The sequence below is a fragment of the Panulirus ornatus genome, chromosome 6, assembly GCF_036320965.1.
Source record: "Panulirus ornatus isolate Po-2019 chromosome 6, ASM3632096v1, whole genome shotgun sequence".
In the NCBI taxonomy this organism is placed as follows: domain Eukaryota; kingdom Metazoa; phylum Arthropoda; class Malacostraca; order Decapoda; family Palinuridae; genus Panulirus; species Panulirus ornatus.
In genome coordinates, this window is record NC_092229.1 from 33,948,591 (window position 1) to 33,963,869 (window position 15,279).

Consider the following 15,279-nt stretch of genomic DNA (forward strand, 5'->3'; position numbering starts at 1 on the left):
CACTAAAGTATCTTGGTCCTGATGGAAATTCATTATTTGTCATAAACATTTGGGCAGATGCACAAGACTAATCTTTTGAAATACTGTTCAAGATGTCGCCAGAGGAAGGCAAAGTGTCGAGCGAGTACAACAGGGCAAACGATATACAAGTCTAACGGAGACCGGGAAGAGGCTGTGAACTACAGACCATTCTCCTTGTCGAGCGATGTCTGAAAGAGTCATGGAAAAGATAATTAGAAAACGAATGAATTTTTTTCTTCGAAGAAAAAATGACCTAATGGAGAAACAAGAGAGTTTTAGGTAAAGGAAGTATGTTTAATAAACCTCTTAGATTTCTATGAGAAAGTGAACTTTGTCTTCGACAAAAGGAAAGGGAAGACTGGGTGGACTGTTTGTATCAGAACTGCCTGAAAGAATTTGAAACTGTGCCACATGAGAGATTAATTAAGAAGCTAGATCGCTAGGCCTGAGGGGATGGATCTTATTGGAAGGGAATAAGACAAATGTAATGGGAGCCCTCGAGTCGGATAGTCAGCAGTAGAGTGCTGCAATGTTCTCTTCTGCCTGTGTGAATACCTTGTTAGTAGATATGGACTGCTACTGACTATGCTTGCAGCTGATGCAAAAGTCAGGATAGAAGTACAAAGCAAGGAAGATTACATCAACTTAAAAGGGGACCTGGAAAGACTTCATAGCTGCTCTGACGGATAGTTCATGAAGCAAATATAAAGTAATGACGATGGGTCACAGCGAAAGAAAGACTCAATCACAATTATCACCTGGCAGGAAGTAAGCTGCAGGAACCCATGTGAGAGAGAACCTTGATAACTGACATGTCCCTGAAGTGTCGCCAGAATCCCAGGACGGGTAAGGAGACCAACTGTCTGCAAACAAACAGAATTACTTTCATTTCATGGATGAGGAAATATCACTTCAGCTATTGCATCTATTTCATGAGTAAGGAAATATTGATCAAGCTGTTCACATTTTACATAAGGCCAAAACTGTATAATGCTTCTTAAGTTTGGTCGATATATCTAAATAAGAAGAAAGACTTGGTAGAGAAGGTCCAGAGAAAGGCAACAGTGATGATACCAGAATAAAGAAAACTGAGTGACAGGGAAAGCCTTGGGGGGGGTCTTAGAATTTCCCACCTTGGAGGAGAGATTAAGGGGTGACCTGATCACAGCCTTAAAGTTTCTATAACAGTGAACGGTTCTTCCAGGGATGTAAGAACAGAAGAACCAGTGGACGTAATATGAAAATAAGCAAGAAACCTCTAAAGAATATGTAAAGTACTTTAACAGAATAAGAATGATGGGTGAAAGGAATAGAATTGATAACGACAAGATAAATGCAAACTGCATATAGAAATTTAAACATTTGTAAGATAGTAGAGTATGTTCAAGAGATGGGTCCTTGCAGAATATAAAATGTTAATTACAAACAGGTAGCTACACACAACTGCTGGTACCAAAAACGGTACCAAAAACGTTACCAAAACGGTACCAAAAACGTAGTATTTGCCAACTACGAAGCTGATAAGTGACGTTACCTTCCCAGGCGCTGGCTGCGTGGCTTTCAACTGGATGGTGACATCTTCCTCCTGCCAGACGCTCTCATCCCTCCGCATAGTTACAAACGATCCTGATTCTTCCATCTATGTTCCAGGTCAGATATCTTCAAAATGCATGTCAGGTCACAGCAGTTTATCACCTATGTTAAGACTAGATACTCACATAACATAGATTAATTTAAGGCTTTGTGTACACTCACAATGAAGGTCAAGCTAAAGCTCGCTTTTGTCCATGTCCAAAACCAGACACTGTCACATCCTGAAGTTAAGTTGAAACCCTGTGTTCCAGAGGTGAGACGCGCTTCCATACAGCTACATTTCTCCTGCCATGATTGTCATGGCCCTCGACCCAATGGAGTAGATGTCTGGGAGATGAAGTGTCCACGACCTGGAGGTGTGGTGGTGGGCGTGGCTGCTTCAGTCACCCTCATCGATCTGGACTACCTTATGTGTGCTTATCTGACCAACCTCGGGATCGACTACACCGGAGGATGCGTCCACAGTGATGGCAACAGTTGCAATTCCCTTGGTGTACGCCAGATGGGATTGTTTAGTTATAATGTACTTCTTTATGAGAGATGGGTAAAGTTACTTCTATACGTGGTAGTTACTCACAATGGACGGTTTCTCATGGATGAAAAGTTTAGGCAGTCGCCAGACGATTTCATATTCGTGAAACTTTCAAAGAGTCTCTGGAAGGTTTCTTAGTTAAGCTAAACTAATATTGATGAATTACATGATTAATGCTTTAGACGTTCAATTCACTGGCCTAGGCACATTTGTAAAACATTTTGATGTGATCTCTTGGTGAAGGTAAACTTACAAGATAGATTAATGTTGTAGAGTCCATACACGAAGCATTGGTTACGTTTGTGCTGACCTAATATGATTCATATTAGAATACAATGGGGCGATGCTTGCTATGTATCATATGTACAGGAGCCCTTTATGTGCTAGTGTGTCTGGGACAACGACTACCTTATAACTCATGATCATGGAAGAAATGACTGCAGAGACCCCGATGTAGTGTTTGGGAGGAACTAATGCAATGTTCTCCATTATCATGGTACAAAGTACCTTCACATAGATCATGACATAGTCTCTAGGGTGGTACTGCCGTTTGCTTTGTGATCATGGTACAGAGCAGCTGTGAGAGTCATGGTGTACAGAAGGTCTTGCGACTATACGTTACAAACACCTACCCTGTATGGTGTCTCATGATGGTTAAGAAGAGATGATGTTGGTTACTGGGTGGTCATGGAAACGATAAGTTCGAGCTAAGCTTTATTTGTCTAACGTTTCGGTACAACCTTCTTCAGAGAGAATGACATCATAATGGGAAAAGTATAAGCCTATGTGACCTCTGAATGACGTTCCCTTACAGGCAACGGGTTGTTTCTTGATTGGTTGGACCTGTCCAGTGGCTCCGCCCCTCCTCCTCTGCTTGTCCACTCACGTACTGCTAACCTCGCTGCTAACCTAGACCAAGATGAAAATCTACATCTGCTGATTCCTGTGTCTTCCTTATTATTTGATCCGGCTCTAATCCCTATTCTAAACGTCTTATCTAATCCTTCATGTATCACTTCAGCTTCCATTCAGTACATGCTATCGCGTTTACTACAGTCACATTGGAAGTTTTACGTTATCTCAAATCAGTTGTGTTCCGCGATCCTCTTCGTAAACCCGCGCACTGTCTCCCCGTAATATGCGCGCTGGCATCTACCACAAGGAACCCTGTAGACGACGCTTGCCGCGTTCCTTACCTCATCTGTCTTGGCTTCACCACTTCATATATCTCCTTGCCTGTTGGGATGGCAACTTTCATACCGTTTGCTTGCAGAAACCTGTCGATGCATTCAGCCCGTCCTTCACTACCACAAGAATGCTAAGGGAAGTACGCACTAACGGGAAAAGAAATTCATCTGATGAGGCAGGGAAGATTTTTCTCGTAGCCCGATTTCGAAGTAGGCCCAGTGCACTGGAAGTTTCTGCAAGAATCGGGTAGAGAGTTACCACCTCTTCAGCCAGAAATGGCGAGGTGGTGATGCTTACACGAACATGAGGTCAGGAATAGGGCGACTGTTGTTTACAAGGTTGCTTGTGATAGTTGCCAGCGCTTGTAATAAGACAGGATCGTGGAACACAGGGCTGATTTGAGACATCATAGAATTTCCAATGCTATCGTAGTATACGCATATGCCGAAATGGGATGACGCTAAAGTAATGTATGAAGAATTAGATAAGGCGTTAAAACACGCCCTAGAGGCGGCTCACATAAGCAGGGAAAACCTGCTAAACAGCAGATGTGTATTTTTGTTTTGATCCAGATAACGGAGAGGTTAGCAACAAATGAGTGGACGAGCAGAGGAAGAGAGGCAGAGCAACATCATCTCAGGTCCAGCCAAACAAGAAACAACGTTGCCTGCACGGGGACGTTATTCTGAGGTCGCATAAGCTTGTGATTTCCTAATATGTTGTCAGTCTCTCTGAAAAATTATATCTAAACGATAGAGAAGAAAACTCGGTTAGGATTTACTGTTTCTGTGACCTATCTTTATTTATCGCGTTGGATGATGAAGAATGGATGTAGTGTATAGGCAAGAACCTCGACTGCCAAGTGTGTGTTATGTTATCACCTCTCATATGCTATACATCACCTCTCATCATCCTCTTTTCAGCAGTTCCTTCATCTTTCACCAGTTTGTGCGTCTCTTACCATAAATTCCTTCACCTTTCACCGTCCTGTCTCCTAGTACTTCTGTCACTTCTCATTACCGTCTCACCAGCAGTCCCCTTACTATCTTCTTTATAGGAGTTCCCATATATCTCACCACCCTCTCCTCAGCAGTCCCCTCAGCCTCTACCAGCAGCTCCCCAGCAATCCCCCTCCACCCCCAACCAAACCAAACCTCTCACCAGCATATCATCAACAGTTGTCTTATCTAACACAGCATTCTTTTAAGTGGTTCCTCACTTTCCATCACCATCTCCTCAGCAGAACCCTCACCGCTCACCTCTATTTCTTCAACAGATTCATCATCTTAGCAATCCTCTGACGTCCCATCATCCTTCTCAGAGACTCCATCATCCCCTACAACCATATCCTCCCACCATCATTTCAGTAGTTCCTTCATCTCCGACCACCGCCTCTCAGGCAGTTCCCCATTTTCCCAACCCCATCACCTTGGGAGTTGCCTCACCTCTCACCACAATAATCTCAACATTATCCTCACCTCCAATCACTATCTTCTCAGCAATATCCTCATCTCTCACCACTATCTCCTCAGCAGCACCTTCACATCTCAGCAACATCTTAGCAGAGTCCTCACCTACCACCACAACATCCTCAGCAGTTCCCTCGTACCCCAGTGCTACTTCAGCAATGCCCTAACATCCAACAACCATAAAGTTCCCACACATCCCACCACCATCTCCTCATCAATATCTTCACCTCCCACTACCAACGATGTGTTCAGCACTTCCCTTCACTCTGACCCCAGTATAATCAGGAAGATTGTCACCTCAACCACTATCTCACCAGCAGTAACTTCACCTCCCACCACAATCCCCTTAGCGGTTCCGTCACCTTCCATCACCATATCCTCAGCAGTACCCTGAATTCCCACAGCACTTCTGTCGCTTCCCAGAACCATCTCCCCAGAAGCAGCCTCACATCCTACTACCAACCATCTCCTTGGCAGTTCCTTTACTTCCCATTAACATCTCTGCAGTTCCCTTACCTCTCATATTCCTCCCCTCAGCGCTCCCTCAGTCTTGCTATCGTTTCCCTCAGCAGTCTCTTATCTTATACCATACTTTCACCAGAGATTTCCACAGCTGTTTTCTCTCCTCCCGCTAACCTCTGATCCCTAGTTTTTTCGCATTTCACTATCCTCCCCGAAGCAGCTTCCTCACATCAATCTATCCTTTCCTCTACAGTTTCCTCACCTTTCGTTATCTTCTTTTTTTTCAAATTCCTCACATCATACCACCTTTTCCAAAACAGTTCCCTCCTTGCGCTATCTTGTCTTCAGCAGTGCCTTACACCTCTTATCATCCTCACCTCAGCAGGTTCCTGGCCTCTCGTCGTCCTCATCACAGCAGCTACATCTCTCATTATCGTTCCCAAAGCATCTTTCACTATCCTCTCCTCGGTATTTCCCTCACTTCTCAATCTCTACTCCGCGGGAGTTTCCTCGTCTCTCGCATTCTTCTTTGTAGTTTCCTAACTTTTCACTGTTTCCTTTATCGCAGTTTCCTCACCTCTTGCTATCCTCTCCTTAGATGGCTCCTCACCTCTCACTATCCTCTTCTCAGTTTCCTCAATTTTTCATATCATTTTCTAAGCATTTTCCTCACTTTTCACTGGCTTCTCAATAATGTCGTCACCTACCATTGTCCTTTACTTAACAGTTTCATCACCTCTCGCTATGCTTTCCTCCTTGTCCTTTGTTTCCTCTTTTATCACCATCTTCTCAACTGTACTTTTCTCTCCTTTCACCATCCTCGTCTCAGCAGTGTTCTAAACATTGACTATTCTCTCTTAAGCAGCTTCCTTTTATTTCACTATCCTCTCTCAGCAGTTTGCTGACATTTCATGATCCTCTCCGCAGCGGTCTCCTTAGCGTTTCCCTCATCTTTCACTCTCGTATCATTAGAAACTTTCTCACATCTCACATCAGTTTCTCGTACCTTTTAATCCTCTTCTCAGAGGTTACCTCACCTTTGAGTGTCTTCACCACAGCAGTTTCCTTACATCTCACGATCGTCTGTCGTCAGCAGTTAACCCACCTGATAATATACTTTCCTCAGAAGTTTCCGCTACTCCACCATCCTTTCTTTAAAAGTTTTCCTCACGTTATACTGTCTCCTTCATAGAAGTTTCCTAACTTTTCTTTCTACCTTGCTCAGTTGTCATTTCACTTGTCATGAATCTCTCCTCAGCAGTTCCCTCTGTTCTCTCCATAATAGGTTCGTCAACTTTCCCTCTCCTGTGCCCGAAAGCGTCCTCACCTCTTACGATTATCCCATGAGCAGCTTCCTCATCTCTCACTATCCTCTCCACATCAGCTTCCTAACCATCAACTATCCTCTCCTCTTCTCAGCAGGCTCCTTACCTTTCAATATAATTTCCTCAGCAGTTGTCTCACCTTCTCACTATCCTCTCCTCAGCAGTTGCCTCACCTTTTGCTATGTTTTCCGGAGTAGTTTTCTCACCTTCAACATTTTCTTCCCTGAAGTTTTCTTACCTCTCACTTTTTCTCAGCAGTTTCCCCACCTCTCACGATCTTCTCCTCAGAAGTATCTTCAACTTTATTCTACTCTCCTCAGCAGATTTCACACTTCATACTGTGTCTTCTCCATAACTTTTATATCCTCCTTTCACTATCCCGTCCTCGGTAGTTTCATCATCTCTCACTATCCTCTCTACAGCAGTTTCCTCAATCTCATTATCCTGTCCTTAGTAACTTCCTCAACCTTTTCTATCTTCTCTACAGCAGTTTCCTCACCCCTCAGTATCCTCTCCTCTGTAGTTCTGCAGCCTCTCACTATCCTCTCCTCGTCAGTTTCTCACCTTTCACTATCCTCTCCTCACAATTCTCCTTATCCTTCACCGTCTTCATGTAAGCAGCTACACTGTCCCTTATCCTTTTTTTTCAGGCGTTTTCTTACCTCTCACTCTCCTCTCCTCAGCAAATTCCTCATCTTTCACTTATCTTTCCTCATCAGTTTTCTTATCCTCCAATGTTCTCTTCTAAGTACTTTTCTCACTTCTGACTTTCTTCTACCTACGAATTTTCACATCTTTCACCTTCTTAGTTTCAGCAGGATTCTCCATCTTCACTATCCTCTCCTCAGCAGTGTCATTATATCATCATCTTCTCCACAACAGTTTCGTAACCCTTCGTTTCTTCTCAGCAGTTTCCTTATCTTTCACCATTCTTTCCGTAGAATCTTCCTCACCTTCCACTTCCTCTCCTCAGCTGTTTACACTCGCCTTACTTTCTTTTCCAAGACAGTTTCTTCTACTTTCGCTCTCCTCTCCTCAGCAGTTTCCTAACCTTCCCAAATCCTTTCCTCAAGAGTTTCCTCATATTTCAGAATCTTCTCCTCAGCTTTCCTCATCTCTCATTATTCTCCCCACAGCGGTTTCCTCATCTCCCACTATCCTCTCGCCATTAGTTTCCTCACTTCTTCCTGTCCTCTTCTCAGCAGTTTTCTCACCTCTCACTGACCTCTCCTCTGTAGTCTGCATGACCTGTCAGTATCCTCACCTCACCAGTTCCCTCATCTGTATCCATCTTCTCATTAGTAGTTTATTCACCTCTCATTAACCCCTCCTTAGCAGTTTCCTCCTTTTCAATATCCCCTTCTCAGTAGTTTCCTCACCTCTAAGTTCATCTCCTCAGTAATTTCCTTTACGTCTCGCTATCTTCTCGTCAGCACTTTCCTCACACATCTTTGACTCCTCCACAGCAAGCAGTCTCCTCACACACCTCTCTCTCCACTTCACAACATTTCCTCCAACCTTCACTTTTCTCTTAGTGGCTTTCTCACCAGTCATTATCCTCTCCGCTACAGTTTCTGTATCTTTCACTCTCCTCTCCTCAGCAGTTTTCCCACATTTCACTATCCTTTTCTCAGACGTTTTTAACCATATATTCTTACACTTCACTATCCTCTCCCTCGCAGTTTCCTCACCGTTACTTAATCTTTCCTCTCCGGTTTCTTTCCTTCTCAGTGTCCTTCCCATTGCTGTTTCCTTATCTCTTACTATCCTCTCCTATGCAGTTTTTTTTCACCTCTAACTATCATCCACAACAGTTTCCTCACCTCTAACTATCCTTCACAATAGTTTCCTCACCTCTAACTATCCTCCACAACAGTTTCCTCACCTCTAACTATCCTTCACAACAGTTTCCTCACCTCTAACTATCCTTGACAACAGTTTCCTCACCTCTAACTATCCTTGACAACAGTTTCCTCACCTCTAACTATCCTTCACAACAGTTTCCTCACCTCTAACTATCCTTCACAACAGTTTCCTCACCTCTAACTATCCTTCACAATAGTTTCCTCACCTCTAACTATCATCCACAACAGTTTCCTCACCTCTAACTATCCTTGACAACAGTTTCCTCACCTCTAACTATCCTTGACAACAGTTTCCTCACCTCTAACTATCCTTGACAACAGTTTCCTCACCTCTAACTATCCTTGACAACAGTTTCCTCACCTCTAACTATCCTTGACAACAGTTTCCTCACCTCTAACTATCCTTGACAACAGTTTCCTCACCTCTAACTATCCTTGACAACAGTTTCCTCACCTCTAACTATCCTTGACAACAGTTTCCTCACCTCTAACTATCCTTCACAACAGTTTCCTCACCTCTAACTATCCTTCACAACAGTTTCCTCACCTCTAACTATCCTTGACAACAGTTTCCTCACCTCTAACTATCCTTCACAACAGTTTCCTCACCTCTATCCTTGACAACAGTTTCCTCACCTCTAACTATCCTTCACAACAGTTTCCTCACCTCTAACTATCCTTCACAACAGTTTCCTCACCTTTAACTATCCTTCACAACAGTTTCCTCATCTTTCACTATCCTCTCTTCTTCAGTTTTCTCATATTTAACTGTCATCTCCACAGCAGTTTCGTCACCTCTCACTATTTTCTTTTGTTTCCTCATCCCTAAGTATCCTTCCTGGCAGTCCCCTCATCCTTCCTGGCAGTCCCCTCATCCTTCCTGGCAGTCCCCTCATCCTTCCTGGCAGTCCCCTCATCCTTCCTGGCAGTCCCCTCATACTTCCTGGCAGTCCCCTCATCCTGGCAGTCCCCTCATCCTTCCTGGCAGTCCCCTCATCCTTCCTGGCAGTCCCCTCATCCTTCCTGGTAGTCCCCTCATCCTTCCTGGCAGTCCCCTCACCGTTGACAACCCTCTCCTCAGCCGTTCGTGATGACATCTGTGTGGGCCAATAACCAGGACTTCAGGTCGCCGTCCTCCTTCGCCTACCAGGGCAGACTGATCACCTCAGGAGAGAAGGTGAGGTCAAGCATAACATGACTATACAAGGGACATGGTTGACCTCAGTACTCGTCTAGCATAACATGACTATACAAGGGACATGGTTGACCTCAGTACTCGTCTAGCATAACATGACTATACAAGGGACATGGTTGACCTCAGTACTCGTCAGTCTGTTCTGTCGAGAAGTATCGCATTTTATTCCGTGTTGGTGAAGTGCGATAACATGACAAAGATGTGTCACTTCGTGCATCGTTCAGGTAAATGATCTTGGGGGGGGGGGGGTATAAACTAGTCTTACTGTTATTTTTTCTACGGCAGTTTTTACCATGGGATATAGATGAGCTTTGACAAAGAGCGGGACACCATCGCCTACGTTGCTTCCCCTGTCCCTGGAAATGGTAGTTCGATAAGTATTTCTTTCTAAACAAGATTCGGAAATGACAGGTATAATTTCCTTCTACAGCTATTTTCACTAACTCAGTATTTTTAGACGAAACTGAGACCTATTCGGACAGACACTTATTGAGGGGAGTAAGTTTGCTCCACACGGACTGCGTTTTTTTTTCTTCAAAACTCACGTTAAGATTCACTAAGGAACCTATCAAAACGTGCAGCTCCCACTTCATTCAGGTGTAGTCCTTCCATCATCAACATACCAGACTGCATGTAGAAACATTGTGCCACAAGTGACACTTCATCATGTTTGTCGAATGATTTTATGCACTGGATACAACGTGAGACGAGAACATGGTGTAGTACCTTGATGGAACGTTTGGGGAAGCTACTGCAGTCACTAGCTGCAGATTATGTCTTTCTATTATCTGACCCTGACTTTAATGATAGGACGTATGTGCAGTAAGCTGAGAGTAAATAAGAGTAAGGTTCTTGGTTTGGAAAAACATGCATTGTTTAACAAAAAAAGGATACGGTGCATTTCATTTGCTCCAGGTATGCTATATAAGTCAAGTTGCGAGGCAGTATAGTTGATGTGAATATGATGCGATATGGTAAACTTTGCACAAGAGATAAGGATCATAGTATTCTACACCTAAATAAACACTTACCACGGTATAAGTTATGTTACATTGCGTCGCTATAGTATACCAAAACCCATGTGAAGTATGACGTGTTGTGGTGTAACTCATCTAGGGAGGTGCAACGAAGTATCTTTCATACAGGTGAATCTACATGATATGTATGTCATATTATAAGCACTTGAAATACATTTAACAATGAAAATAACCCCAGAATCTACCTAGGCCTTCTGATTACTAATGTTTTATACTTTTCTTGCGTATATATAAACAAATACATTCCTTACAGTTGGACATGGGAAGGTGTATGACGCCGAAGGAGGACGTTGGATCGGTCGTTGGAGTGTCAGGTAATCACTTCCACCGTCTCCTATGTCCCCCTCACATGGTGGGTGTCACACTCGCCTGGCTCGACCCTACATCAGCCCCACTTCTCAACTGCTGCCTCGTCTACTGAAGCCTCCATCGACAACTGAAAGTTTACTGAGTTGTACTGTTCTTAATCAAGGGTTACAGAATCGACTGAAACTTCTCACAACAGCTGAAGCTTGTAACCCATGTGGGAATCCCCATCTGTATATGTAACCTCTGTTTCCTCTTCATAAGACACTCTTAAAACTTATTTTAATCTTTAGTGAACCACTTGACTTTAGGAAAGGTTCTGTTGAAGCCTACAAAGCCTGATAACATGATAAACCTTTTCCACAGGCTTGGTACCAGCTGAGTCTCAGAATTCCATGTTGAAGAATCTAAGAAAATTAGAATCAATGAGAACAATTTATATATAGAGAAATCTCATGCAAAATCTGTGATGCTGAGAGGGTGGCACCATGCACAGAGTATCAGACTGGAGAGGAAAAACGTAGTTTCATGAGTGGTAGAGGACGCGTGGATCTGGTCTTTGCGATAACTTACAGACCACAGAGACGCAAAGATAGCAAAGCATTGGCTCTCTCCCCACCCCCACTCCCTCCAGCATACCAACACACCCTCTTCTGCTCTCTCAACCACACTCATTTTATTTCTACACATCTCTCTTACCCAATCAAACCACCTCACACCACATACTGTCCTCCAACATTTGTTTTCCACCACATCCACCCTCCTCCGCACAACCCTATCTATAGCCCATGCCTCGCAACCATATAACATTGTTGGAACCACTATTCCTTGAGCAAACACACCCATTTTTGCTCTCCGTAATAACACTCTCTCCTTTCACACATTCTTCCTGCCTCTCAGAACTTTCGCTCCCTCTCCCACCTATCGCTTCTATGGTTCCATCAGCTGCTATGTCCACTCCCAGATATCTAAAACACTTCACTTCCTCCAGTTTTTCTCCATTCAAACTTACATTCAAATCAACTTGTCCCTCAACCTTACTGAACTTACTAACCTTGCTCTTATTCAGTGACGTTTGCTCTCAACTTTCTCCTTTCACACACATTTCCAAACCCAGTCACCTATCTCTGCAGTTTCTCACCCGAATCAGCCACCGGAGCTGTACCATCGGAGAACAACTGATTCACTTCCCAGGCCATCTCATCCACAACAGAATACATACCGCCCCTCTCCAAAATTCTTACACTTACCTCCCTAACCACCCCATCCATAAATGAATAAAGCAACAATGGGGCATCACACACATCTGCCGCAAACCGACATTCATTGGAAACCAATCACTCTCCTCTCTTCCTACTCGTACACATGCTTTACATCCTTGGTAAAAACCTTTCACTGCTTTTAACAACGAACCCAGCACCATAAACTTTTAAAACTTTCCACAAGGCATCCCTATCAACCCTATCGTATGCCTTTTCCAGATCCATAAATGCTATATACAAACCCATTAGTTTTCCTAACTATTTCTCACACACCTGATCCACACATCCTCTACCACTTCTGAAACTACACTGCTTTTCCCCAATCTGATGCTCTGTACACGCCTTCACCCTCTCAATCAATACCCTCCCATATATTATATTTCACGGGAATACTCAGCAAACGTTTGCCTCTGTAATTTGAACACTCACCTTTACCTCTTTTGCCTTTGTACAATGGCACTATGCATACATTCCGCCAATCCTTAAGCACTTCACCATGATCCATGCATACAGTGAATATCATCACCAACGCATCAAGAATACAGGCATCCCCTTTTTCCTATAGATTCCATTGCAATATCAGCCAAACCCGCCGCCTTTCCCGATTTCACCTTCAGCAAAGCTTTCACTGCCTTTTCTCTCTTCACCAAGCCATTCTCTCTGACACTTTCACTTCCCACTCCAACCAAAACACCCTATATCTGCCACTCTATCATCAAACACATTCAAAAGACCTTCAAAATACTCCCTCCATCTTCTCAATTCATCACTACCTGTTATTACCTTCCCACTTGCCCGCTTCACCGATGTTCCCATTTTTTCCTGTCTTACGTACGTTACTTATCTCCTTCCAAAACATCTTTTAATTCTCCATAAAATCTAATGATATTCTCTCACCCCAACTCTCATTTGTCCTCTTTTTCACCTCTTGCACCAGTGTTGTGAAAGGAAATGTTGAAAAGTTTGTGTATTGGTGCTGAAAAAGGACTGGTGATAGGGAATACATGGTAAAAAGAGAGGTATACATAAGTATACGTATGTAAGTAGGAGAAATAGGCAAAAGGCATTGTTGGATTACGTGTTAATGTGATGAGAGAGGCAGCTGGATCACTAACTTGTGGAGGAGAAGGTGCAGATTTGTAGAGGCTTCCAGGCCCCGATCACTCAAAATCGTTTTCACTTCATCTTTCCACCTCCAATTTGATCTCCCACTTCTCCTCGTTCCCTCCAACTCTGACACATATATCCTCTTGGTCAATCTTTCCTCACTCATTCTCTCCATGTGACCAAACCATTTCAAAACACCCTCTTCTGCTCTCTCAACCACACTCTTTCTATTTCCACACATCTCTCTTACCCTTACTTTACTTACTCGATCAAACCACCTCCCACCACACATTGTCCTCAAACATCTCATTTCCAGCACATCCACCCTCTTGCGCACAACTCTATCCATTGCCCACGCCTCGCAACCATACAACATTGTTGGAACCACTATTCCTTCAAAAATACCCATTTTTGTTTTACGAGATAATGTTCTCGACTTCCAAACATTCTTCAAGGCTCCCAGAATTTTCGCCCCCTCCCCCACCCTATGATTCACTTCCGCTTCCATGATTCCATCCGCTGCCAGATCCACTCCCAGATATCTAAAACACTTTACTTCCTCCAGTTTTTCTCCTTTCAAATTTACCTCCCAGTTGACTTGACCCTCAACCCTACTGTACCTAATAACCTTGATCTTATTCACATTTACTCTTAACTTTCTTCTTTCACACACTTTACCAAACTCAGTCACCAGCTTCTGCAGTTTCTCACATGAATCAGCCACCAGCGCTGTATCATCAGCGAACAACAACTGACTCACTTCCCAAGCTCTCTCATCCACAACAGACTGCATACTTGCCCCTCTTTCTAAAACTCTTGCATTCACCTCCCTAACAACCCCATCCATAAACAAATTAAACAACCATGGAGACATCACACACCCCTACCGCAAACCTATATTCACTGAGAACCAATCACTTTCCTCTCTTCCTACAAGTATACATGCCTTACATCCTCGATAAAAACTTTTCACTGATTCCAACAACTTGCCTCCCACACCATATATTCTTAGTACCTTCCACAGAGTATCTCTATCAACTCTATCATATGCCTTCTCCAGATACATAAATGCTACATACAAATCCATTTGCTTTTCTAAGTATTTCTCACATACATTCTCCAAAGGAAACACCTGATCCACACATCCTCTACCACTTCTGAAACCACACTGCTCTTCCCCAATCTGATGCTCTGTACATGCCTTCATCCCCTCAATCAACACCCTCCCATATAATTTACCAGGAATACTCAACAAACTTATACCTCTGTCATTTGAGCGCTCACTCTTATCCCCTTTGCCTTTGTACAATGGCACTATGCAAGCATTCCGCCAATCCTCAGGCACCTCACCATGAATCATACATACATTAAATAACCTTACCAACCAGTCAACAATACAGTCACCCTTTTTTTAATGAATTCCAATGCAATACCATCCAAACCTGCTGCCTTGCCGGCTTTCATCTTCCGCAAAGCTTTTACTACCTCCTCTCTGTTTACCAAATCATTTTCCCTAACCCTCTCATTTTGCACACCACCTCCACCAAAACACCCTATATCTGCCACTCTATCATCAAACACATTCAACAAACCCTCAAAATACTCACTCCATCTCCTTCTCACATCACCACTACTTGTTATCACCTCCCCATTAACCCCCTTCACTGAAGTTCCCCTTTGCTCCATTGTTTACGCACTTTATTTACCTCCTTCCAATACATCTTTTTATTCTCCCTAAAATTCAATGGTACTCTATCACCCCAACTCTCATTTGCCCTCTTTTTCACCTCTTTCACCTTTTTCTTGACCTCGTGCCTCTTTCTTTTATACATCTCCCACTCATTTGCCACATTACTCACCTTTGCATTCAAATCACCCATGACTATAACCCGGTCTTGTGCATGAAAACCACTAGCA

General features: G+C 43.4%; 1 protein-coding gene across 1 annotated transcript; it reads left to right on the forward strand.

The window, feature by feature from the left end:
• Positions 1–1,777: 1,777 nt before the first annotated feature.
• On the forward strand, positions 1,778–11,216 carry LOC139748901 (uncharacterized). Its single transcript, XM_071662264.1, has 3 exons — positions 1,778–2,107; positions 9,537–9,632; positions 10,941–11,216. The coding sequence occupies exons 1-3, from the start codon at positions 1,778–1,780 to the stop codon at positions 11,106–11,108; spliced, it is 594 nt and encodes a 197-aa protein (XP_071518365.1). The 3' UTR covers positions 11,109–11,216.
• The last annotated feature ends 4,063 nt before the right edge of the window (positions 11,217–15,279 follow it).

What these genes read in the sequence shown, in the direction of transcription:
- LOC139748901 (XM_071662264.1), top strand. Translation starts at nt 1,778, where the DNA reads ATGAAGGTCAAGCTAAAGCTCGCTTTTGTCCATGTCCAAAACCAGACA. An exon ending in ACAGTTGCAATTCCCTTGGT is followed by an intron (nt 2,108 to 9,536) that starts GTACGCCAGATG and finishes CCCTCTCCTCAG; the next exon opens with CCGTTCGTGATGACATCTGT. An exon ending in TGATCACCTCAGGAGAGAAG is followed by an intron (nt 9,633 to 10,940) that starts GTGAGGTCAAGC and finishes CATTCCTTACAG; the next exon opens with TTGGACATGGGAAGGTGTAT.